Genomic DNA, 25,467 nt, shown 5'->3' with positions numbered 1-25,467 from the left:
GTAGTTGCCTTGGTATCCCTTCTGTTGTCTTTGTGTTGGTGCAGCTCGCGTCGAGGACCCAATCCGATCGAGCATGATGCAGAGGCTCTGATCGACGACCCAATCCGACCGGGGGTTGATGTCTCATTCTGATCTGAGCAATGGGGTGTGGAGTCGAGTTGAGTTGTGTAACCGTGTTGATGTCCCAATCCAACCGGTTGTTGTTTGAGTCGAGTTGGAGAGGAATTGTATGGTCGTTTGGCCGGTGGTGGTGTCTTGTTGGTTGTTGTGGTGCCCAGTCTGGATGTTGTTTCTTCTTTTTAATATAATCGGCAGCTCTCCTGCCTGGTTCGTTTCAAAAAAAAATATCAGGTCAACTTTTGTACACTCCCGGCAATAATTGTAGCGACCATCACAGCGCAGGGAGTCTGAGAAATAGTCCCACTCGGTGTTCTGCTAAGCTTTTTTGTCAGCTGCGGAGGACGAAACGGAACACGAGGAATTAAAGAAACGTTGGACAATTAGGTTCAGGGACTGTGTGTGTATGGGCTAGTGGAAGCGGTGTAGTAGTAGATAGTAGTGGAAGGCAACTTGCCAACTTCCAAAAACCGGAATGCTTGCTCGTCATCGCCTCGAGTCCTGACATCTTTGTAAGTATGCTTGTCCTCCCCTTTGGTCAATGGTGACTGGTTTGATGTGAGTGAAAAACGCTGTTGCCTGGCTGGAGAAGCAGCTAGCAGAACAAAGTGCAAGTGAAAAAAAGAGAGTGCGATCTGACTATTTCCATCTGATGTGGCTACATGCAGTCAGATTTACAATCAGGCGCCTTATTGGGCATTTTGCCGTGGAAACTGAACATGTGCCGTGAAATTCGTCAGCCATCTGTAGTTGCCAGAAAAGAAATTGCATCGGGTGGTTTGGAGGAGGACGTGGATTCTTCTTACACACAGGCTCCGTCCCCTGACTACATCATTGGGCCATCTGGCGGCCCCGTGTCGGCCCAAAGTCAACTGCATCCTTAACCGGTTTAGCCTACTGTCTTGGGCATTTCCTCTGAATCGGAGACACCTTTTCTTTATCTGTAAAAACAAAAAAGGGGTCAGAGGAAACCCCTCTGGAATTGAAGGCCAACACCACAAGGCAAAACCGTTTATACTAGGCGTAGTAAGTCTTGAGTGTAGAACTGTGGACCATGAACCAGGTCAGCTTCAAGCAGGCCGTGCTGCTAACGGAACGCTCCGAGTACCACAGGTGCTGCCGATGACGAGGCAGGCCATGTCTGAGGGAGACCGGCGTGACGGTCAAAGCTGCTCAAGGAAACCGTTCTGAACATATAACTACTCTGCACTCTGAACTGGCAGCTGGTTTTCCAAAAACAAAACCGCCAGTAGACTACCAGCCTACCATTGCTGCCTGCCTGCCCGCCCAGTAAAATTGACAGGTATGATGAAGTCGTGACAACAACTGCAAATCGTCAGAACTCGTGACCACAAATGCAAATCGTCAGAGATGGTCTCCTTGAGCAGAATCTTTTTTTTTTTGAATAAAACCTTGAGCAGAATCTTCCCTGTATATTCTAGGACCAAAGGGAATTTTCACATTCCGAATACAGAACAACATTCGATGCATATAAGTTTCGAAACCAGCTCAGATAATGAACATGCATAAAATTGCCCTACCAAGAATCTAGTAAATCTGCAGGGGGGGGGGGGGGGGCATCATTCCATCTGCAGGATAAAATGAGAATCAAGCATGGCAGGAGGTTATGCAACATAAACTAGATACCGAATGCTGTTCATCCAGCGATGGATGTTTAAGGAAATATAGAACTGAACCTAATGTAAACAACAGTTGCAGTTATAGCGACAGGCATCCTAACTTCACACATTGAAGGTGAGAATTTCAACAAAAGCGATGAGTTCTGATCACTCATCACCGGTACGCTGGCGCACCAGAGAAGGAATAGAGTGACGAAACTGGGACACCGGGTCCATTGACCCTTGAAAAGACAGGCCTTGTGCTTGCTTCAGCATAAGCAGGGTGTGTCTCGTAAGCAGCTGTATGATAGGTTGAACGAGGCAGGGGGTCCACAGCACGGGTAATGAGTCTGTCAGAGCGGTAGAGGTCCTCCAAACGATCAGCGCGAGTGGTGATCCCCACTCGGTCAGCACGGGAAGCAATCTCCCCTGGAGGATACAGCTCCTCCACATGTGCACCACGGGCAGAAATTCCCCCAGTCCGGTAGAGATCCTCCAAGCGGTCTGCCCGAGCAGATATCTCACCCGGCAGTCTTGTGGGATCCCTAGGAATGATTGGATCCCTGTCAGCATATCTGAAATTTAAGAATTTCAATTAGTCAGCAGCATATCATATGGTTCTAGAATTATAGACAGATGCAAGGTGTTGTGAAAACCATAACACCATGTAACCAAATTCTTTGAATTAGCATTTACAGCCAACACAATGACTGTACACGAATCATATGATATGGATGATAAATTGACAAAAACTGAGAACAATATGGTGCATGTAAACTTGTAACTATAAGAGAACCAAAATGTTCATAACTTACCGCTCAGGTGCCAGATTCTCTACAGACCGATAGTATGAATCACTGGATGGAGCCAAAGTGTGATAATAAGCAGCTGGGACATGTCGAAGCTCTGGCACAGAAGGCACATGGTGATGCTCTAAGGATAGCGGAACATGTCGAGGCTCTAGAGCAAGAGGAATGTGTCGAGGCTCAGCTGGTTGATAATATCTGTGGTGATCACCCCGACCACCAGCCAAAGAATGGCCAAGCTGAGACTCAACAGGAAGTGGAGCAAAGCGTGGTTCCCTATATGGATCTTCAAGAGGAACATGTACAACCGCAGGGCGCCTTTCCTCATCAAACCGTGGTTGACGCACTTCTTCGATAGGCAATGAAGGTCGCCTTTCCTCATAATGATATGGCTGCCTTCGTTCTTCATAGTGGCGCCTTTCTCCACAGTGATTATTTGGAGCAGACTGAGGTACATTGACAGGCTTAAACAGAGCAAGTAGCCTATAGACCTGCACAGTATCACATATCCATAGTATTGAAAATATATTAGCATTTATGTACGAAAATTCCGGAACAGTAATAAAATTTGTAGCACGATTCCAAGACACTCACTTGTTTTGAAGTGAGCTCTGGGTCAAACTTGCTCCTTGCACTGTAATTTTCCTTAATAGCATGCTTGATACTACTCTCAGAGAGAGGCAGACAATCTTTTTCAATCTTAAACTTAACCTGCATTACAAATATACCATAGTTCATAATACAAGAATGACAAATATTCAACACCTCCTACTATAGCAAGTGTTCTTGTAAGGTTTATAATACTAGGTCAGGCCAAGTGCTAAGATTATTCTTCAACTTGTGGGGAAGAGTTTGGATTGAACTGAGAAACCCTATAACTTGGCTTTTTACATCAGATAAAAACTATGCCAATGCGGAGGCAACATCGTTCTCGAGAATTAATGTTTGACCACGGAAACTCTGAAAGGGAAAAATTGGATATTCCGCTACAAATCATCCAAAATCCAAAAAGGTTTATAGGTCCATGTTCATGAAGTCAACTAAATATACCAATACAAACCAGAAAATTGCAGAAAAAAAAACACTAGCAAGTTGGGCGTATTTTCAAAAACTCACTAACACTTCAATTCCTTACAATCTAGCAGTTGCATGTTTTATGCGTTATTGAATTTCCCCTAATGACCATTGACCAAACACAGTTGCATCTGCAGCCTTTGCCTCATTGCTTTGGCTTGCCAAGACAAGCTAGACAACAAGTTTTCCATGTCTGTGCCTCTGTGGTGCGTGCACCACCGAAATCCTCTTATCTTCTCCAAATCCAACTGCTTCACAGTTTACGATTCTCCAATCATGTGGGCTCTGGTACAATTATTAAAACTAACGAGTATCTCTTACGCCTCCCAATACTACGAGGGATGAGCTGAGCTATGACGAACATCACATAATCAAAAGTAGTTAAGTTCACATTGAAGTTGTCAATGCCAAGTAGTTAATACAAACCCAATCTTGGGGTTTAGTAATCCAAAAGTTGCCAAAATTTCCCAATGTATGGTAAAGAGAGACTTCCATGACCTTTGATATGAGGCAAAAAAAAACACAGCCCAAAACATCTGTAAAAACTACTAACTAAAGAGTATCGATCCAATGCAGAACAGTCCCGTGTAAAAGATACAGAAATTCACCAGTTGGAAACAGCGAAGAAACAATAGACTTAGCTCAGTTCTCAATTCAACAATCAGACAGCATAAAGTGATGTACTAGGGATACTTAGTTGAAACTTAAAACAAAGGGAATTTTTTCTCTACAGTCATATATTGCTATCAGATTTGTAGGATAAACTTTTATTTGATAATGGCCAGCCTGAACCACAGTTAACCCCTGTCAACAGCAAAAAGCACACAACGAATTCTCTCTAGTGCATAGTGACAAACTATTTGTAACGGATACAAAAATTCATCTATTACATCTAAAAAGACACTTGCTTTTCTAATAAAGGCGCACACCTATCATTACTACTATTTTCTAAATCTTAACAGCACAAATTGGGAACTAAATTTGCCAACATCTAAAATCCATAAATGCCATAGCTAGTATGACCAAGCAGAACACCATATCTACTCCTGTCCACTATTCTTAGCATACTGAAACCACAGGCGAACCCTATTCCCATGCATCCTTCTGAACTATCATAGACTGATCAAAATGAAACAGATCACTTGACTGCATTCGCTGCAAACAAATCTACGAAATGGAAAAGCCAAATTACCTGTGCAGGGAACTTCCCATTAAATGCTTCTTGGACAAGGTTCATCCCACCATTTGATGCTGCCTTGTACACACCATACAGAAGCTTCAAATCAAAATCATACAGGAACAGCTTTGCCCCTGGCCTGATCTTCTTGACCATTCCAATCTTCCCACTGGGTAGCCCGAACAAACGGTTCTTGTAGCACTCCTGCTTAGTCTTTGCATTGCACATGAATATAAACCCTGCACCCTTTTCTTCCTTCTTGCCCACAGCAGCTTTCTTCCCTTTTCCGTTACTTCCTCCATCCTCCTCAACCTCCTTCCCCTTGCCATTCCTAGTCCTCACTCTTCTGCTCTTCATCCTTCCATCACCACTTCTATTATCAGCACCCACACCCTTTCCCTTGCTTGCGGCAGGTGCAGCCGCAGCATCAGCATTAGCATCAGCATCAGCATCAGCAGGTTTTGGCTTTGGCTCTGCCGCCGAAGCTGATGCTTCAGCAGTGGCTGGCTTAGGCGTCTGTGTCACAGGTGATGCCTCAGCAGTAGTGGCTGACTCTGGCATTTGTGCCACAGGTGATGCCTCAGCAACATGGGATGGCTGCGGTAAGACCGCCGATGCAGATGCATCGCCACCAGCAGTGACTGCGCCCACCGATGAGACTTGGTCAACAGTTGCAGCGGCGGCCGCTGCCTTCTCGCGGTTGGCCTTGACCTTCCGCTTCTTAAACTTCGAGGTCTTAATCGACCCAGGGGTGGACGGATTCGCCTTGGATGGCCCGGCCGCCGCGCCGGCAGAGGCCGCAGTGGCCTTGGCAACGCCGTTGGGCTTCTTCACCATGGCCGCTGCTCGGTGCAGCTTTGGGAAAGAAACGAGAAAGATTACCACAACAGCATAATCCGATCCACCAAAATCGACAGACTATCTCCGAGAATAGGGCGCACGGGATAATTTATCGTACGGCTAAAACAAAATATCAGATTCGAGAAAAGAATTGGGGGGAATCAATCGTACTCCTAAACAAGATATTTGGGGGGGGGGGGGGTCTAGGGTTCTACCAGATTCGAGAGAAAATTTGGGGAGAACGAATCGTACGATCTGAACAAAAAAAATGAATTTTATTTCTACGATTCTATCAGATTGGAGAGAAAATTTGGGGGCGGATTGAAACGGAACCTGCGGCGAGGAGGGGATTGCGGCGGCGTACCTGGAGGGACGGCGTTCGGCGTCGGGGGGAGCGGATTGGAACTTGCAGCTGCGAGCCGGAGGCGACGGGATATATAAAGAAGAAATTTTTTTTCCCAGTTTATCCCTGATCGGGATTGGACGGTCGTGATGAAGCCAGCAGATAAGGCTGTAAGTTGGGGGAATCCGATTCCCAATCGAGTCTGTATGTGTCCATCTATTACTGATTCTTTCCCCAAAACTGATCCATGTCTGAATTCGTGTTCTTTCGGCTAGGTCTTAAAACTTGTGAAGGAAAACTTACTGATAGTTAATGGGTTTTTCTCGCATGATGGTTACACGAATTATATCCAATTTCATAGATTAAATGGTATAGACGGGTTAGGTGATGGTAACATACTAACATATATGGTGTGATGAGAATGACACTAGCAATTGTGTCAAAAAGTCTTTACCCAGTTCTGCAACTACTAGCACTAAGGTAGGAATGTTAGTTGTGAAATCCTTTTGGTACTTTTTAAGGCGGCCAACGATGAAACTAGTTAACACAGGCGGCCAACGATGAAACTAGTTAACACAATGATAGGTGATGGCGAGCTCTAGTAGGTGGATGGCGTTCGAGATAAAAAGAGTTGAATGGCATAAAAATCCATAATAATTGAACTCATCGATACGAAGCAAGAAGACTAAGATAAAAAGAAGTTGTGATTTTGTCAAAAAAAAAAGGAAAGAAGATGTGAAATAAAATGTATACATTGATCATTATATCTCAGACGACGAAGACATACTTCGATGCTAGGAACGAAAGAGTAATAAAGATTATCAAATAATTGACGGCCTAGATGGTCTTGAACCCAAGTAGGGGTGGTTCTTAGCGGTTGAGGTTTTGATCTTCTCACCACTAAGTGTGTCGTCAACTAGATCTACTCCATCCCTCATGTCCCATGCCATTTTTGTGCTTTGGAAACCTCACCCCTCCTCTCATGGCTCTGAAATAAAAAATGGAAAAGGGGCGCATAATGAAAGAAGAGGCAAGAGAAAAATAATAAGATGATTTCTGTCACTAGGGTTAAGATTTGACACAAGTGAGCCTTATGTGTTGTGCCCATTTTACAAATTGGCACATGTAGTTTTGTCCTCTTTTCATATACTTGTATCCTTCCTTTTTATACTTCGATCCACTGCAATAGAGATTTACCAATATTCTTTCGACTAGGTCTTATTCAAAATACTGATGAAGGAGAAATTCTTATTCGGAAGGCTAGTAAAGGTGTTTTTCTCTAGCAAGATAGTGTTTACAAGAATCCATCAAATTTGTCAGGACCATATGTGGAGGTCAAATGTAGATCGGCAGTGGTAACCATATATGGAATGATGACGATGCTAGTCATAGGTGGTGGAGAGCAACCGGTTCAAAAATGGTCAGGCAAGAGTGTCACAACAAGCGTCCGATGAAACTAGTTAACACGAGGATGGTGCTACGGTAGATTTAATATGTGGAAGCCATAAGGTCATCATGGTTGAGCTCACCGAAATGGAGGAAGAATACCAAGAAAGTCAGAAACCATGAAGGACATACCTTGATGCTAGGCCCAAAAGATGTAATAAAAATTACCATGTAATCGATGCTGGCGGTCTTGAACACACAGATATGGCTTTGATTTGGCACGCCTAAGTGTATCATCAACTAGATCCACTCTGCCCTTCATGTCCCATGCCATCTTTTCCCTTCTGCGAGCCTAGCTACTCCTCTTCAGGCTCCAGAACTACAAGTGAAAAAGAAGAGGAGTGGCGGCGCCGAATGGAAGAAGAGGTAGGAAAAGGAAGATGATTGTGGAATAAATAGGAAGATGCTTCCGTTACTAGGGTTAGGGTCTGGCACAAGTGGGCTTTATGGGCTGGGCCTATTTTACAGGTCGGTCCAGATGGTCTCACCCACTTTTTATCTTTTGTCTCTCTTCTTTCTTTTGATACTTTCCAACCATCATTATCTTCATTTATCGATACCCTAGAATCTATGTTTGTCACATGAGACATGTATGAACCTTAAGACCACATGTTGCTGGAGGAAATAATGCTAACTTTAATGGCAACATTAGTGACTAAGGATGGAAGTGGAATAATACTGGAAAGTGCCAATGGCGAAGGGAGTTGGAAGTCCAGAGGAAGGTAACATGGTAGGAAAGGTTGGAGTAATATTGGAATAGGTGGCTACGAAGTTAGGTTCAAGGTGCCTTGAATGAGTGAGAGGGGAGGAGAGAATGTGAATGGTAGCAGGTAGGGATGTAAACAGATAAAAAAACGAACGGATATTACTGATATCGTATTTGTTTTTATATTTTTGTTCGAATACAAAGTCTGATACAAATAGTGTTAGTTTTTGCCGGGAAAGATTGTAATGGAGATCGACATCATAAAAATATAACTTTTTAGTATTCGGATACGGATCGATTACTGATATTGAGTATCCAGAATCGAATATGGATGGATAAAACTCTCCCAGACCGAATCGAATTCAAATAAATATCCATATCATTTACATCCCTAGTAGCGGGAGTGATAGCCGTGGAGTGTGACGACAAATTGAGGTAGCGTAATGTTCCTCGCCAATAGGTTGTCTTTCCACAGTCCACAAATAATGCTTGCTTGCTGTGCCGGTTCACCTCCTGCCCCTGATCTTTCCTCTTTTCCTCTAAGCCGTCAATGAGAGCACCTCATGGCCAACCCTAGAATGACAGCACCTCATGGCCGACCCCAGAATAAGCAAGTGTGCACTAGTTTTCAGCACTATTAGTGACGAGAACCTTTTATAATGAACTAACTAGAAAAATACCACGCCGCCCCCGATAGCCCCGTTACGGACATATATATCAATGCTTATAAGTTTTTTTGCGGGCTCGGTCAAATTTGATTTGGGTTGTTAAATATATGTGTGTGAGGTGTGGAGCGTTGAAATATGTTTATGGATCGTCCATCCATCTGTACTGAGAAAGCATGTATGTGACAGTCATCATAGGTGTCGATGCTGTGATATATCCAGTGTATAAAGTGTGGGAGGCGATTTAACCCGTCACCGATACACATTAAGGCGGTTGGTTTCGCAGAAGTCTTGGTGATTTTCTGTGAAATTGATGTTTGTGGACTGCAGATTGATTTTGACGAAGTTTAGAGGGTTTTATGTGAAAGCGACGTAGGCAGAGTGACAGTTAATTTTATCCAAATCTAGGGAGTTTTTTATAAAATTGCCGTCAATAGAGTGCGTTCGATTTCGTCAAAGTTTATGGTGTCTTTTGTAAAATTGACATTCACAAATTCTGAGGGCTCTTTTGTAAAATTGTCATTCATGGACTACAGGTTGATTTCACCGAATTTCGGAGTTTTTTTTTTTACAAAATTTACATCCCGAACGGTTCCTGGCCATCGCATTGGCTGATCCGAGGACCAAGGTGATTTAGGATGACGTGGTCACCCTCCATTACAAGAGAATGCACCAAAATTAGTAGAAAAAATTATCATTGCGACTGACATATAATAGTTTAATTTGTATTTAATTGGGCTCTCCAATTTCCGTTTTGCCCCCAAATAACTCTGGACAGCCCTGTACGTGGAGCATTTTCTTTTAATATGGACGTTGCACACAAGTTAAAGCTTTTATGAGAAGAGAGAATAACGATATGGGGTTACGCAGCGGCGGAGCCAGGATCCATAGCAATGGGGGGCTCTCCTTTCCTTCTTCCTCCTCCCTCCTCTCATTCCTTCTTCTTCCTCCTCAAAATTTTCTCATTTCTTCTTCCTCCACAAAATTTGTAGGGGGGCTTGAGAGGGGGGGGGGGGGGCTTCCATGGAAGCCAAGGTGGTAGTGGGGGCTTGAGCACCCCCTGCACCCCCTGGCTCCGCCACTGGGGTTACGTGCATAAAACCATCCATGTGCACCGCTTACCAGTGTCACAATACAGCTACATAGAATACATGTGACCATATATATAACAAATTCATGTATCGGTTTGCACATTTTGCTAACCCACACAATTTATTGTACAGTTGAAGCAATTTACTAAAAAAAACTATTAGTGACAAACAATCAAACCTTTGAGTGTTAAAAAAGAAAAGTTTCATTCGAGAAATCATAGATAATGAATAAGCAAGCGTTCACTTGTCATGTATTGATGAACTGTTTCAAATCACGTCAATGTTAGACATCCATTACGAACTTTTTAAAATACCATGTGTTCTGGACTACAGGTGAAAAAACTTTTTTTTCCTTTTTTTTTGTGTGTGTGGTGGTGGTGTGGGGGGGGGGGGGGGGGTGCTTGCATTTTAGTAGCTAGTAGTATTCTAAAAGAACATTCCGAGTGGTGCACAGAAAAAAGGAAGTCCAGGAAAATAGAATGCCAACCTGAACCAAGTAACCTTTTCTTTTTCCTTATAAATACAATTGCAGATAAGCTCGTTATTTGATAATAAATATCCATCTACAATTTCCTCCCAATGGATTACTGACTCTCTATGCCACAATAATCCAGTACATTTTAGCTGGAAAGACATATACTATCACAAATAAGCTACATAATCTACAAGAACATTGTCGTTCAGCACAAAGATGGGAACTTCCCTACAGGAGCAACTTTGCTAGAGATAGTATAGGTACCATTTGTGTGTGCTGTCAAAGCTCTTTCGCCTCCCAAAAAATAATGCGTGTCAGTGGCATCCTTATTCTCAGATAATCTATTGAATCCCTTCATAGACCAAAGTTGCATAGGGTTAGGAATTCCATTTCAGTGTCAACATATTTTGTCCACAGGGCCTTGTATTGGTTCAAAGCGACATCAAGCCAGGGCTTCATGTTCCCATCAAAGTGTATCACCGCAGCACTTCGGATTGCCTCAGGGCTGATGCTTGGATTATAGCCAAGACCCATTACATGCCATGACTTATCCAATGGCTTGGTATTGCCATAGAATGACATCAATCCAGCCGTTAGAACAGATGTTGGATCCCACAGCTCGCCATCCTCATTCTGCCACAAGAATATACAAGTATCGGTCATGTAGTGCAAAATAGAAATGTTTTACTCTGATAAGAAGAGGCAACTATGGGCATCATTTGCATAACCACATACAGGTTACAGGCATTACAAATCAGAGGCCAGAACATATTGTTAGTTAGACTATGAAGTAAAAGAGCTTAGGTTTCAGAGCAAAGAATCAGTAGGGTGCATCAACCCTATTCTTACTTGGGAACTCTTCCAGGAAAATGGTCGAGACCATGAGGTGCACCAACCATATATAAAAACTGAAATGGTATGGTAGGGTTTTAACATATTCTCAACAAAAAAAGAGAGAGTTTAAAAAACTTATATACCATGGTTTAGCTGTACCAAGAAAAGAAAAAAAAACTACAAATTGACAAGGCATGGTTTACATTTGGCAAGTGTTTAATTCCTGTTAAAAAGAAATGGAAACACCACATGCTCAATTTGGTGACCCTAGTCACATTTGAACCCCAATAATTAGATGTCATCTGCAACCAAATTGAACTAAAAGGATAGTAAAACATCATTACACTATAAAAACAACCTCAATAAGAATTTATGTAAAATAAATTCTTGAACAATTACTAGAACCTATTTAAACTCAAAAGAAGAGAAAACACTTTAATCATCAAAGCAAGCCTAGTTAAGATATGCTTTAAGGTAATTGTAGGTTTCTTAAACAATAGCAGACTGTGCTGAGCAGCTGAGTGCATAAGAAAGCACTGTACAATTGTTTGGGCCAATTAAGTTGATAAATGTTTACAATTCTTATCCTACATAAGTGCTTGATATCCAACCATCAATATGCAGCCATGAATAACATGAGTTACTGGAATGAGTAGCAAGGAACACTAATTTCTTCCGTACAAAACAGTTCACTCAACACCATGTTATGGGCTGAAAATATCATATACTTAAATCTTACACATGACTATTGACATTTAGGAACACAAACTTAAACAGGATAAATATCATATACTTAAATCTGACACATGACTATTGACATTTAGGAACACAAACTTAAAAAAAAACTCGGCCGGGTGGGGAAAGACCGCCCCACCGGTATTATCTAAGAGAAGACTCGGCTTCCCCGACCGAGAAAATCCCCGAACCCTGGCCCCGCCCTGACACTGGGAGACGTAACCCCTGGGGACTACCTGCCTGGGCCATGTAAGGGTCCTCAGGCCGACCTGGGGCCGGCTCACAACCAGTGCTTTGGCACACAGGGCCAGCGAGGGGATTTTTTTACCCTCAGCCTGAAATTCGCTCCCACGGGGAGTCGAACTCAGGACCTGAGGGGTGCCGCCGGAGTGACTAACCAACTGAGCTAGCATCCTTTGGCAGGAACACAAACTTAAACAGGACCCACATCAGGCTAGTAGGAAAAGTTAAGTTGAAGCACGCATGATCCACGCTACAACTGCAGCCACTTAACAATCCCAATGTACCACAATGCTACTCATAAGTTATAACAGAGATCAGCGCAGCTCACCATTTCCATGTACTGATGGAACAGTTCTGTGCAACCAGCCTGCCGCCATGCCTCAAGATCAAACACATTTACCCCATATGCCCATGCACAGGCACCAGGATTGAACCGATCCCGCACAATGGGCTGGGTGAAGTTGAGATACTTTCTATACCTCCTGAATCCGCCAAAGCACATCTCCACCGCACCATTCACCTTCCCATCCAAGTCAACCTGCCAAAGCGCTGCCAAATCCTTCTGCACCACCACATCGTCCTCCAAAAGCACAACCCTCCGCAGCGCAGGGAACATATCTGGGAGGTAGAACCTCAGGTAATCCAGCAACGCGACATCCCTGTTACCGCCCTCGATCTGCCTGATCACCGGCGAGTTGGTGGCGTTGAGGAACGGCAAGTCGGAGTAGGCAAGGAGCTGGACGTGCACGCCGAGCGGCGGCGGGCGGCGCGAAAACCAGACGCGGAATGCAGGCAGGTACATGGGCGCGGTGACGACGTGAAAGACGTGGCGCGAGGGGTCGGCCGCAGCGCGCGCTGCAGAGGCCACCACGACGGAGACGGCGAGCACATTGTCGGAGAAGACGGCGTAGTGGTACAGCGCGGGGTCGTCGAACTCGGGGGACGGCTCGGGGTCGTCGGCAAAAGCGGCCGGGTTGGCGAGGCGGGCCTCGAGGAGGCGCATGGCGAGGCAGTGGAGCGACTTAGGGGTGGAGCCCGCGGCAATGCGGGAGGACATACGGCCCCCGCGGCGCGCGCGCGCGAGCTGCTCGCCGACGGCGAAGACGGTGTCGGAGAGCTTCTGGATCTTGGACTGGGTGTCGAATCCCTCCTTGGCGTCGGCGGCGAGGGAGCGCGCGAACTTGATGCGCTCGCGGGCCTCCTTCTCGAGGGGCCGGAGCGCGTCCTCGGGGAGGGAGGAGGAGGAGAGGTGGGAGGCGAGGCGGGCGGAGAGCGCGGAGAGGTCGGAGGAGAGGGACGAGAACGAGAGCGACTGCGCCGCGGACGCCTCCTTGAGCTTCCGCGCGTGCGCGGCGTACGCGGCCAGGACCGCCGCGTGGTCGGCCGCGTGGCGGCGGACGGCGGCGAGGCGCGCGGACGGCGGGGCCGAGGAGCGGGCCGAGGAGGCCGGCGCGGAGGAGAGGAGGAAGGAGAGGGCCGCGAGGAGTAGGAGCGTGAGCAGCGCCGCGAAGGCCGCGCGGCGCGGCGCGGACGGCCGGAACGCGCGGCCGCCGGCCATCGGTGGTGGAGCAGCGGCCGACGCCGACTGGGAGCGCTGGGTGGGGGAGTGGAGTGGGGGAAGCGCGTCGCGGATCTGAGCTGATGGCGAGGCGGAAAGAGGCCGATGGGCCCCGGGGATCCCGTAGGCCCACTCGGTCAGTGAGTGCTGGACCGGGTATTTTTTAACCGTGGGTATCGCGATGTCGGTGGGGTTAGATTTGGGCCGTGGATTAGCAAAGTCCCTTTGCGCGCGGGCTTGCTAGTTAGCGCGCGCGCCCGAGCAGCCAAACTAACAAACGATTTCAGACAGGGCAAAATTTTTCATTGTTGGATTCCGTGTCGTCATTTTCTTTTTTTCTTTCTTCCGCAGACAAGAAGCGCACCTAATAATCAGCGCGCGCCAGCCGCAGGAGTCGTACGCTTGTTTCCTTTCCAAATAAATTTCTTTCTTTACTTTTAGATAGTTAATTCTAATATATGTGTTCAACTTTTTGAAGACAAATATCAAGTGATATTTTTTCAACGTAGCTACAAAATAACATTTTTTCAGCATAACTTTTATGATACTTATAATGTTTACGCATAATTTTTCAAACCAACTATTTATAGGATAATCTTTTAACACGGCAGAGACAAATTTTACGCATAACTTTTTTCAGTCTTCTAACTAAATGATAACTTTGAACATAACTTTCACTAAAACTTCTTACACAACTTTGGGGCATAAGTTCGTCGTAAGCTTATAAAAATACAACTTATCGAGATAACTTTTTCTAAAATTTTTTGCAGAGGATAATTTTTCAGCACAATTTCTATGGAAAAATATAATTAGGAAGACTTCTCGGACAATTTTTTCCAATTTTGGAACATTATAACCTCTATATATAATTTGCAAGTATAATTTTTTTGCACATCTTCACTGAAGCCAGATTCTTATCATAACTTTTTATGATGTACATAACTTTTACGTATAATTTTTTCTTAACAATTTGAAATTAATGTTTTTTAGCACAACTTTTACAGTGCACACAAAATTTAATGTGTAGTTTTCTAAAATAACTTATAGAGGATAACTTTTCAGCACAAATTGTACGAAGATGTTATCCGAAAAATTTCTCACACAACTTTTGTACGCATAAATTTATCATGCAACTTCCAAGCACAAAGTCTTGGTATAATTTTTTAGTATAATTTCCATATAAAAGTTGTCAAGAAATCTTCAGACATATAGAAGGTAAAAGAAAAATCTGGGAAAAAACAACAATTATGGAACGTAAAGGAAAAAATGAAAAGAGAAAATAACGTCACTCACGTGGGGTGGGTGAAAATTAACAGCGGGTGGGGACTGCGCATTGTGGGCCACGAAAACCTGCATCGTGAGCAGCAAACTTGGTCGGAAGAAAAAAGAAAGTAGAGGAGCGCTCCACGCTAGAAAAATATGAAAAAGGAAGGAGGCGCTCCCGCGTGTCAGATCGATTGTTGAGAAGCAAAGCAGCGTGCGATCCTCAGAATGGAACCGCGCTTTGCGCGCCAGTAGTCTCCGGCTTCTGATGAAGTAGTTGGGAGTGGGAGCTTTGCAGCTCGAAAAAATGGCCTAGTATCCGTCATATCAAATCTTCGAATATATATATGTAGTATTAAATATAATTAAAAAATAAGTAATTATACAATCAGTGGCGGAGCACGGCCAGAAATTTAGGTGGGGCAAAAAATTTTATGTTATCTTACACCCACACATGAATGTCAAATATAGTCTATTGCCAAGTAAACAAGAGTAAGAAAATCCAACTAAACCTATAAATTTGAAGAACAAATTAGTTAGTGTATAATATATCATATATGATTACTAGTTGAATGCTCGTGCGTTGCTACAGGAGGAACAAGTTTCCTCTAAATATGAATGGACATGGAGCCATACATAGCCTGCAGCGATCATACAATATTTGAAAGATAAGAATAGATAGCCACCTTGACTAAACATGCTTGTCACCAAAGAAATGAAGAACATAACAAAGCTAGGTGGGAGTGGGACTACCAAAACTTGACCTGTTTACCCATAAATTTGTCTAGTTATTTACATAAATATTAATCTCTCTTTCATTTATTGAAAAAATATTACTATTTTATTTTGCCCTCGCACCGGCAACATCATCAAAGTCGCCGTGGCCCCTCATGCCTGATGACACAAAATGAATATTTCTCACTTCAACATATTCGAGCAAAGCTCTTGCTCCTACATGCACAAACGGATGAGGATCCTCAGAATCTGACAGTAGTATTCCAATCATATATACTTCAGACAAATGCTTGAATAAATCAATATGACTAATAGAGTGAGTAATCCACCTGCAAGAGGAAATGTTGGTTTCATCTGGGGAACAACTGATTGGCACATCCAAATATACTTTATAAGTTAACTTTTGCATATATGTAATTCATATTCCTAAAACACACAAATTTGAGAAAGGGAAATATCCTATAAGATTTTGCATATGGGATGTGCACCTGCAATGAAGATCCTTCTAGCCGACAAATGCAAAGAAAGAAAAAAATGCATCATCGAAGTTAACGGCCACAAATCACAATGACCTGAAAAGCAGGGGTCAGTACTCTATTGCCCCTTCCACTAAAGTCCCATGATTGGTGAGAAGTGAGGAGTATGCTTTGATCCTTCAGGAGCAAATCTTGTTGACACCTTCTCTTTAGGAAATCTTCAGTGATTTAATCTCAAAATAAGTGTTGGATGCCTTTGAATTTGACATGAAGCTCTACCACTGACTGTATGAACACTGGATGGAAGAGCAAGAGCCAAATGCCGCATGAATGGTAAGTACAATAATGCTCAGACGATGATCGATGATAAATTTATGTGAAACATGACTTGATAAAGATAAAGATTAACTTTCACATTTCAAGAAGATTGTCTTACCGTTGAAGAATGTGAATCAGCTCCTTCACTTCTCCTTCATCCACCACTGCGCGAATGAGGTTTCAGTCATAGGTGTTCGGATATGCTGACCTGCCATCCAGAGCAGTATGAACTCTGAACCAGACTTCTTCGCTGATTGATGAGGAATGCAGGATCAGTTGTTCAACTATCTCCCTGTCTTGAGCACATAAAGCCCAATAACTTGTCCCGAAAAATATGTTTGTGGTGCCTGCCATTGTCCAGCTAGCATCTACCATGCAGTAGAAGCCGAAACCAAAAATTTATACTTAGCTGGAACTCTTGTTCTCCAAATGAAATATATTTATGCAAGGATACAGGTCGACCCAATGTCTAGCAAGATAGTAAAAAAGATCAATTGAATAGTTGAAAGAGTACACAATGATTCTTAAGCAAGCTGCAACATTCTGCACTGCCTAGTGTGACGGAACCGCCAAATTAAAATTCTAATTAAGCGTAATGGTCATCATTTGAACACATCGGGCGCATTAGCTTAACGGCTTAATTTGGCGATCCTTTCTCAACCCACAGTCCGATCGAAACAATACCGGTAGTCTCACACGAAGGTGGGCACAGATGGTACGAGCACCACATAATACTTAAAAATACAAACACCATGTGCTATGAAATATTTAAATTACAAACCGAGTTTGAAATACATAATAATATACAAGTGTGTCTGCCATTTATACAAAGTCTGATAAACATGGAATCTACCCACTACAATACATAAGATCGGAAATGAATTACACACTCAGCCCACGAGTGTGCAACCCGGTTAACTCCTAGCCTAGGGGTCTCGATCCACCACTTCCCACCCCTCTGCATCTCTGCGGATAAACTTGACACAGCAGGGGCAGAAATCAACGTCCGAATGCCCTAAAATAAAACAATGTGGTGGCAACAAACCCTGAGCAACTAATACTCAGCAAAACTTACCCGACCAGTGGGTATAACTTAGCCCACATATCTAGACATGCAAGACTTTCTGGCTTGTGGTTAATTTTGCAGAAAAAGCTTCTAAAATGAGTCCTTTTTTTTCATTTTAAGCTCCAAATTCTATATGCTAAAATCATCAACTAGTATTTGCACCTGCTAAGCAATCGTAACAAACATAGAGTAATAATTCATAATAATCATTTCCAATAATCACTTAAATCCCATATAGCATTACTACGATGCGGTGCTGCGATCAAGGTGCTCATATCCGAGAGCGACTGACGGCGAATCGATCCGCTTTAACCTTGCAAGGTGGACCTAACTAACACGGCACGCAAAAGCCCCGTCAGACCCCACGCACCAACCTTTCACCTCCCTGTCTCGAACTACAGAACCGCCTCACCTGCATATAGTCAGCCGAGCCCTACGAGAGACCACCAAAAGTAAACATATCATCCCAATTCTCCACGGCCACTCGACTTGCCCTAAGGGGTGGGTAGAAGTTCTGTACTTTCGAAGCAAAGCAGTACTCGGCTTACCGGTTTCGACTGCCTCCTACTCCCGGCATGCGGCTAGTACAATTCAAACTCGATCACAGGGCCAGACAACGAACGGTCCTTAATCGGCACAAACGGGGCTAGCCTTTCCCCGCCCGGTCTCCAATTTCTTTTCCTTCTCCAACCTATTCCAATATTCCATATACTCAAAATAACGAGATATTCTATATCTCGCGAGTGACCAGAAATCACTCGACTTCTACCGAGATCTTATTAAGCATAGCATTTCTATTGTCCTATACATACTAGTATAACTCCAGGGAACCTAGGGATCATGCAACTAGAGTTCTAAATAATTCCTAAACCTAATGCACAAGTAATAGAAATATATATAGATGTCAGAAATTTGAAATAATAGGGCATGCACCGGGGCTTGCCTTCGGGTTGCTGCTGGGTACTGGGGTGAACTGGGCCTTGGGCCGGGTTCTCACGCCTCTCCTCCTGCTGGGCCTGCTCCAGCGGCTCCGGTGGCTCCGCAACCACCTGGTACACAACCTCCTCGGCTGCGGTTTCTACACATATGCAATTGCCATGAGAAATGCATAAATAGGTTGCAACCTTAAAATAGCCAATGACTAGATGCAACTACTAGTAATTTACACAAAAATTGCACTCCCTGGCCCAAAACATTCCCCAAAAATCCGGAGTATCCGGACGAATACCCGGAGTATCCGGACTCCTAAGTCCGGAGTTTCCGGGCCTATACCCGGAGTTTTCCCCGGAGTGTTCCAAGTCCGGAGTATCCGGGCTTATACCCGGAGTCTCCGGGCTTCACACCATTTTCGCCCCAAAAACTGAAATCTTGATTTTGGCAAAACTAACCCACAAAATTTGAAACCCTTTCAGGCCCTAATAGAATGGTTCATAGGGAGATGATTGACCCAAAGAAAATCACTTAAAACACTTTAGAACGATCGATAACGTTAGCCCTAGCTTGAGTACCTTGCACAAGTTGAAAATGAAGGCACCCCAAGGAGGAATGAATGGAAATGATGATTCTCCACGCCGATAGAAGTTCCCTTAGCCTTGGAATCAACTTGAACTGGAAGATCTTGGGGTCTAGGGCTTAGGGAGGAAGGAGGGCTCGTGAGGGAGAGAGAGGGCTGAAGGAGGGCTCGTCAGGGAGAGAGAGGGCTGAAGTGAATGGTGTTTTAACATATGGGAACAGTCAGAAGGCTAAAAACACGTGATATGGAGCTTTAGTTCCGGACTATCCGGAATAAAATCCGGAGTATCCGGGTTAATCCAGAGTTTTCGGGTTAAAACCCGGAGTATCCGGGTCCACCCGACTCCAGAAAATAAATCTGAGTTTTGATTCGATTTTTGACTCGGTTTGCTACGAAACGAATTACTTGCTAAGTATCTAGTTAATCCCAAGTTTAACACTAGAGTGTTACAATCTTTCCCCCAAAAAGAAATCTCGTCCCGAGATTTATAGCATAGGTGCAAGATTAAAAGAGAGTGAAATGTGATGTACCTTGATGCATGTTCAAGAAATCCAGATGTTGAGAATTTAGAAAATCCTCCTGCTCCCATGTAGCTTCATTCTCTGAGTGATTACTCCATTGCACTTTATAAAACCTTCTAGTATGACGTCAGGTAACTCGATCCTTGCGGTCAAGAATTTTGATAGGATGTTCTGGATAGGCAAGATCGGGCTCCACTTGTAACTTCTCTATGTTAATCACTTTGTTTGGAACACGGAGGCATTTCCTGAGCTAGGAGACATGGAATATATTGTGAACCGCGGATAATTGGGCCGGAAGTTCCAGGCGATATGCTACCGGTCCACATCACTCAATGATAAGAAGAGGCCCAACATAACAAGGTGCGAGCTTTCCCTTTACTCCGAACCATTGGACCCCTTTCATTGGAGATACCCGCAAATAGACATGATCTCCCACTTGGAACGAGATTAATTGACGTTTCTTGTCCGCATAGCTTTTCTGCTGGGATTGGGCTATTTTCAAATTCTCCTGTATAACCCGGACTTGTTCTTCCGCCTCACTAACCATATCAGGGCCGAATACATTCCTTTCCCCGACTTCTGACCAATTCAATGGAGCTCTACACCTCCACCCATATAATGCCTCGAAAGGAGCCATTTTGATGCTCTCTTGATAGCTGTTATTATAAGAGAACTCTGCTAATGGTAGGCATTCATCCAACTTTTGGCTATAGGTGAGTGCACATGCCCTGAGCATATACTCCAGAATTTGATTGATTCTTTCTGTCTGACCATCTGTCTGAGGATGATAGGCTAAACTACGGATCAGTTGAGTACCCAAGGCGGCATGAAATTGTCCCCAGAACCGTGCAATGAATTGTGCGCCACGATCCGAAATAATTGTCCTGGGTACCCCATGCAAACTCATTATATGATTGATATACAACTCAGCATAGTGTTGTGCTCTATATATGGTCTTCACAAGAAGAAAATGAGCTGACTTCGTAAGGTGGTCCACAATAACCCAAATAGAGTCATACCCTTTTGAAGTCTTAGGGAGTCCCACAATGAAGTCTATACTAATATCTTCCCACTTCCACGATGGTATACTCAGAGGCTGCAAGGGACCGGCTGGTCTCAAGTGGCTCGCCTTCACCCTTTTGCAAATATCACACTCTGATACATACTTGGCAACTTTCCGCTTCATCCTCGTCCACCAAAAACGCTGTTTCAGATCTTGATACATTTTATTGCTGCCCGGGTGAATAGAATATCGAAAAAGATGAGACTCATCAAGAATTTGTTTCCGAAGCTCAAAGTCCTTAGGCACCACCATCCGATCTTTAAACCAAAGAATCCCCTCACTATCTTGATGAAAACATTGAACCTGAGGATCACTCTCACCGAGCCGTTGTCTGATCTTATCCATGCCCACATCATTTTTCTGAGCAGCAACAATTTGATTCCTAAGTGTTGGAGTAAGGGTGTTGGTGAATGTACCCTCAGCCACAATGGCCAGATTCAATTTTTCCATTTCTTGACATAGGGTTGCATGCATGGGTGTTGCTGAGGTGCAGTTGCACTTTGCCATACGGCTCAACGCATCAGCAACGACATTAGCCTTTCCTGGGTGATAATGAATCTCCAGGTCATAATCCTTTATTAACTCCAACCATCGCCTCTGGCGCAAATTTAGCTCGCTCTGGGTGAAGATATACTTGATACTCTTATGGTCTGAGTATATATGAACAGGGTTGCACAGAAGATAATGGCGCTAGATTTTTAATGCATGCACCACTGCTGCCAATTCCAGATCATGCGTGGCATAATTCTCCTCATGCTGCCTGAGGGCTCTGGAAGCATAAGCAATTAAACTCTGGTCTTGCATAAGTACACAGCCGAGGCCCGTACCTGATGCATCACAATATACATCAAAGGGCCGAGTAATATCCGGTTGAGCCAAAACAGGAGCCAATGTCAATAACTTTCTCAAAGTCTGGAAAGCTTATTCACATTTGTCGTCCCAAACAAACTTCACCTCTTTCTTAAGCAATTCCTTCATGGGCCTAACAATTTTGGAGAAGTCCGGAACAAACCGCCGGTAATAGCCTGCTAGCCCAAGAAAACTCCGGATCTCTGGAATAGAGGTAGGAGCCTGCCAATCCAGGATATCCTGAATCTTGTTAGGATCAACAGAAATTCCATCTTTTGAAATGATATGGCCCAAGAATTGGACCTCTGTGAGCCAGAAATCACATTTACTGAATTTGGCATATAGCTTGTGCTCCCGCAGGCGCTGAAGCACAATGCGAAGATGCTCTGCATGCTCCTCTTCATTCTTGGAATATACAAGAATGTCGTCAATGAAAACCACAACAAACTTATCTAACTCAGGCATGAACACCGAGTTCATGAGATACATGAAATGAGCAGGGGCATTTGTCAGCCCAAAAGACATAACCAGATATTCATAACGCCCATATCTGGTAGAAAAGGCCGTCTTAGGAATATCTTCTACTCGGATTTTGATCTGATGGTAACCTGAGCGGAGATCAATTTTTGAAAATATCTTGGCCCCGAATAGCTGGTCAAACAGGATGTCAATCCGGGGGAGTGGGTATTTATTCTTGATTGTGACGGCATTCAAAAGTCTATAGTCCATACACAACCTGAGGCTTTGATCCTTCTTTTTAACAAAGAGCGCTGGACAGCCCCAGGGCGAAGTGCTAGGACAGATATAGCCTTTGTCGAGCAACTCTTGCAATTGCTTCTTTAATTCTGCCAACTCATTGGGTGGCATTCGATAAGGTCTTCGGGAAATTGGTGACGTTCCCGATTGCAATTCAATGGCAAACTCCACATTGCGATCTGGTGGCATTCCAGGCAAATCATCCAGAAAGACATCCGGATATTCGCATACCATTGGTATATCTACTAGCTTCTTGCCCTCGGCGTGGTTCACCGTATGGACCAACGGGGTGGGGCTCATAAGACCCAAGGTCATCGAACCATGGATAGGAGAATTGATGTGCACAGATTGAGAAACAGTGTCAAGAACGACTCCGTGAACTTCCATCCAATTCATGCCAAGAATGATATCCATCTTCTGGGATGGCAACACTATAAGCTGAGTGGCAAAAATCCTACCCTGTAACTGCAAGGGTACTTGTCTAACAAGTTGATTAGTAATTAAGTGCCCCCGGGTGAGTGAATATTATATGGCCTGGATATGCTTTCCACTTCCAATCCCAATCTACTTACACATTCCTTGCTAATAAATGTGTGAGAGGCACCAGAATCAAATAACACAGTAACGGGGTGCTCGTTAATGGAGAACGTACCCGACATCACTGGTACTCCCTCAGGGATGGCCTCGAAGGTGGTATAGTGCACCTGTCCTGGCTTGAAATGAGCCACTTTCTGCTTCTGGCTCTGCTGACTTGATTGCTGGCCCTGCTTGGGTGGCCTTGGGTAGTTACGTGCAAAGTGTCTAGGCTACCCATAGTTGTAACAAGGAAACACAGTGGGGCACACCCCCGGCTGCTGCACCCAGACCTTCTGTTCATTCTGCTGAGGAGCTGGAGGCCTGACGGTCCCCTGTGACTATGTGTACTGAGGTGGCCGATAGCTCCACTGCTTCTGTGGCTGGTGCTGAAAAGGGGCTCTCTGTGGGCCCGACTGTACCAGGCGGAACCTCTGGGGAATGCTGCTCGAAGATCCCGCTGCCGGCGCCTTTCTTTTCTTCTCCGCCTTATGAGCCAAGTGGGCATCCTCCTGAATGATAGCCCCATTGACTAGCTCACTGAATGTGTCAATTTTGATCATGGCCAGGTGATCCTGGAGCTTGCTTCTAAGCCCCTGTCAGAAACACGCCTACTTCTTCGCATCGGTGACTACATGGTACCCCGCATACTGTGACTAAGTGTTGAAGACCTGGGAGTACTGTAGTACACTGTTATTGCCCTGCTTCAAGGCCAAGAACTCCATGAGTTTTCTTCTGATCACCCCTGCTGGGATGTGATGTGCCCTAAATGCTTCTTTAAACTGGGCCCAGGTGAACCGAGTGTCCGCCAGGAACATGGCCACGTGATTCACCCACCATGTGCGCGCGGGGCCCCTCAACTGCTGGGCTGCCAATCCTGCTTTATCCCCATCGTTGTATGGGTGCAGGGTAAACTTGGACTCAATAGTCCGAAGCCAGCTGTCCGCCTCCAATGGTTCATCCGCCTTATGAAAGAGCGGTGGTTGAGTAGCCAGAAACTCCGGATATCCAGGAGTAGGGGGCTGGTGGTGATGTTCGTGCCGCTGTGCCCTGCCCTGCTCATCGCGTCCGGTGAGCATGGCCGCAATGGCCTGGGCCAGATTAGGAGGGTTCGGTGGTCCAGCCATTCTGTATTCAACCATGATTAGATTAGTCCCATGATTCTGATTACAAAACAATCAACCATGGAAGAATGCAGGAAGCACCAAAAAGCCGGAAATTTTTGCAACCAAATCCAGATTATCCGGACCTATGTCCAGAGTATCCGGTTACACTCGTGATGTTTCACACCGTTTCCCCCCTCAAAATGCAAGAATCTTTTTAAATCAATGAATGGCATGATGCACAAAGCATGATCGTCCTACGATAATCCTCTCATCTCCAAAACCAACAATCTAGCCACAACCCTAGCATTAACCATATATAAGGCTATTACAAATAATCCTGCCCACACTACTAATTAACCTTTTATCTTAAGTTGAAATTCGTTTTTAAGTCATAAAAACCTCAAAATTAGTCATGCTCGTACCACCCCCAGTGTGTTTTGGCTTTGATACCAGCTGTGACGGAACCGCCAAATTAAAACTCTAATTAAGCGTAATGGCCGTCATTTGAACACATCGGGCGCATTAGCTTAACAGCTTAATTTGGCGATCCTTTCTCAACCCACAGTCTGATCGAAACAACACCGGTAGTCTCACACGAAGGTGAGCGCAGATGGTACAAGCACCACACAATACTTAAAAATACAAACACCATATACTATGAAACATTTAAATTACAAACCGAGTTTGAAATACATAATAATATACAAGTGTGTCTGCCATTTACACAAAGTTTGATAAACATGGAATCTACCCACTACAATACATAAGATCGGAAATGAATTACACACTCAGCCCACGAGTGTGCAACCCGGCTAACTCCTAGCCTAGGGGTCTCGATCCACCACTTCCCACCCCTCTGCATCTCTGCAGATAAACTTGATACAGCAGGGGCAGAAATCAACGTCCGAATGCCCTGAAATAAAAAAATGTGGTGGCAACAAACCCAGAGCAACTAATACTCAGCAAGACTTATCCGACCAGTGGGTATAACTTAGCCCACATATCTAGACATGCAAGACTTTCTGGCTGGTGGTTAATTTTGCAGAAAAAACTTCTAAAATGAGTCCTTTTTTCCCATTTTTAGCTCCAAATTCTATATTCTAAAATCATCAACTAGTATTTGCATTTGCTAAGCAATCGTAACAAACATAGAGTAATAATTCATGATAATCATTTCCAATCATCACTTAAATCTCATATAGCATTACTACGATGCGGTGCTGCGATCAAGGTGCTCATATTCGAGAGCGACTGACGGCGAATCAGTCCACTTTAACCTTGCAAGGTGGACCTAACCAACACGGCACGCAAAAGACCCGTCGGACCCCACGCACCAACCTTTCCCCTCCCTGTCTCGAACTACAGAACCGCCCCACCTGCATATAGTCGGCCGAGCCCTACGAGAGACCACCAAAAGTAAACATATCATCTCAATTCTCCGCGGCCACTCGACTTGCCCTAAGGGGTGGGTAAAAGTTCTGTACTTTCGAAGCAAAGCA

General features: G+C 44.4%; 2 protein-coding genes and 1 long non-coding RNA gene across 3 annotated transcripts; all 3 read right to left on the bottom strand.

The window, feature by feature from the left end:
- Nucleotides 1-1,655: 1,655 nt before the first annotated feature.
- On the bottom strand, nt 1,656-6,152 carry LOC120703085. The gene is made up of 5 exons (XM_039987094.1): nt 5,998-6,152; nt 4,809-5,648; nt 3,137-3,253; nt 2,552-3,033; nt 1,656-2,311 (listed from the first exon to the last, which is right to left on the bottom strand). Exons 2-5 carry the CDS (start codon nt 5,628-5,630, stop codon nt 1,912-1,914), a joined length of 1,821 nt encoding a protein of 606 aa, XP_039843028.1. The 5' UTR covers nt 5,631-5,648; nt 5,998-6,152; the 3' UTR covers nt 1,656-1,911.
- Nucleotides 6,153-10,372: 4,220 nt separating this feature from the next.
- On the bottom strand, nt 10,373-13,854 carry LOC120703084 (probable galacturonosyltransferase 9). Its single transcript, XM_039987092.1, has 2 exons — nt 12,500-13,854; nt 10,373-10,992 (listed from the first exon to the last, which is right to left on the bottom strand). The coding sequence occupies exons 1-2, from the start codon at nt 13,727-13,729 to the stop codon at nt 10,714-10,716; spliced, it is 1,509 nt and encodes a 502-aa protein (XP_039843026.1). The 5' UTR covers nt 13,730-13,854; the 3' UTR covers nt 10,373-10,713.
- A 2,454-nt stretch (nt 13,855-16,308) lies between these two features.
- LOC120703083 lies at nt 16,309-17,071 on the bottom strand. Its single transcript, XR_005686753.1, has 2 exons — nt 16,640-17,071; nt 16,309-16,499 (listed from the first exon to the last, which is right to left on the bottom strand). It is a non-coding gene; the product is annotated as an uncharacterized LOC120703083 (long non-coding RNA).
- Between the last annotated feature and the right edge of the window lie 8,396 nt (nt 17,072-25,467).

This window comes from Panicum virgatum, chromosome 4K, assembly GCF_016808335.1.
Source record: "Panicum virgatum strain AP13 chromosome 4K, P.virgatum_v5, whole genome shotgun sequence".
Lineage (NCBI taxonomy): Eukaryota > Viridiplantae > Streptophyta > Magnoliopsida > Poales > Poaceae > Panicum > Panicum virgatum.
Note: the sequence above shows the minus strand (reverse complement) of the source record. Positions and strands in the feature narration are given on the sequence as shown.

Coding starts and splice junctions, on each gene's coding strand:
- LOC120703085 (XM_039987094.1), bottom strand. CDS start 5,630: ATGGTGAAGAAGCCCAACGGCGTTGCCAAGGCCACTGCGGCCTCTGCC. Junction 3,254..4,808: donor ATGGGAAGTTCCCTGCACAG/GTAATTTGGCTT, acceptor TTTGTAATGCAG/GTTAAGTTTAAGATTGAAAA. Junction 2,312..2,551: donor GAGAATCTGGCACCTGAGCG/GTAAGTTATGAA, acceptor CTTAAATTTCAG/ATATGCTGACAGGGATCCAA.
- LOC120703084 (XM_039987092.1), bottom strand. CDS start 13,729: ATGGCCGGCGGCCGCGCGTTCCGGCCGTCCGCGCCGCGCCGCGCGGCC. Junction 10,993..12,499: donor TCCATCAGTACATGGAAATG/GTGAGCTGCGCT, acceptor TTCTTGTGGCAG/AATGAGGATGGCGAGCTGTG.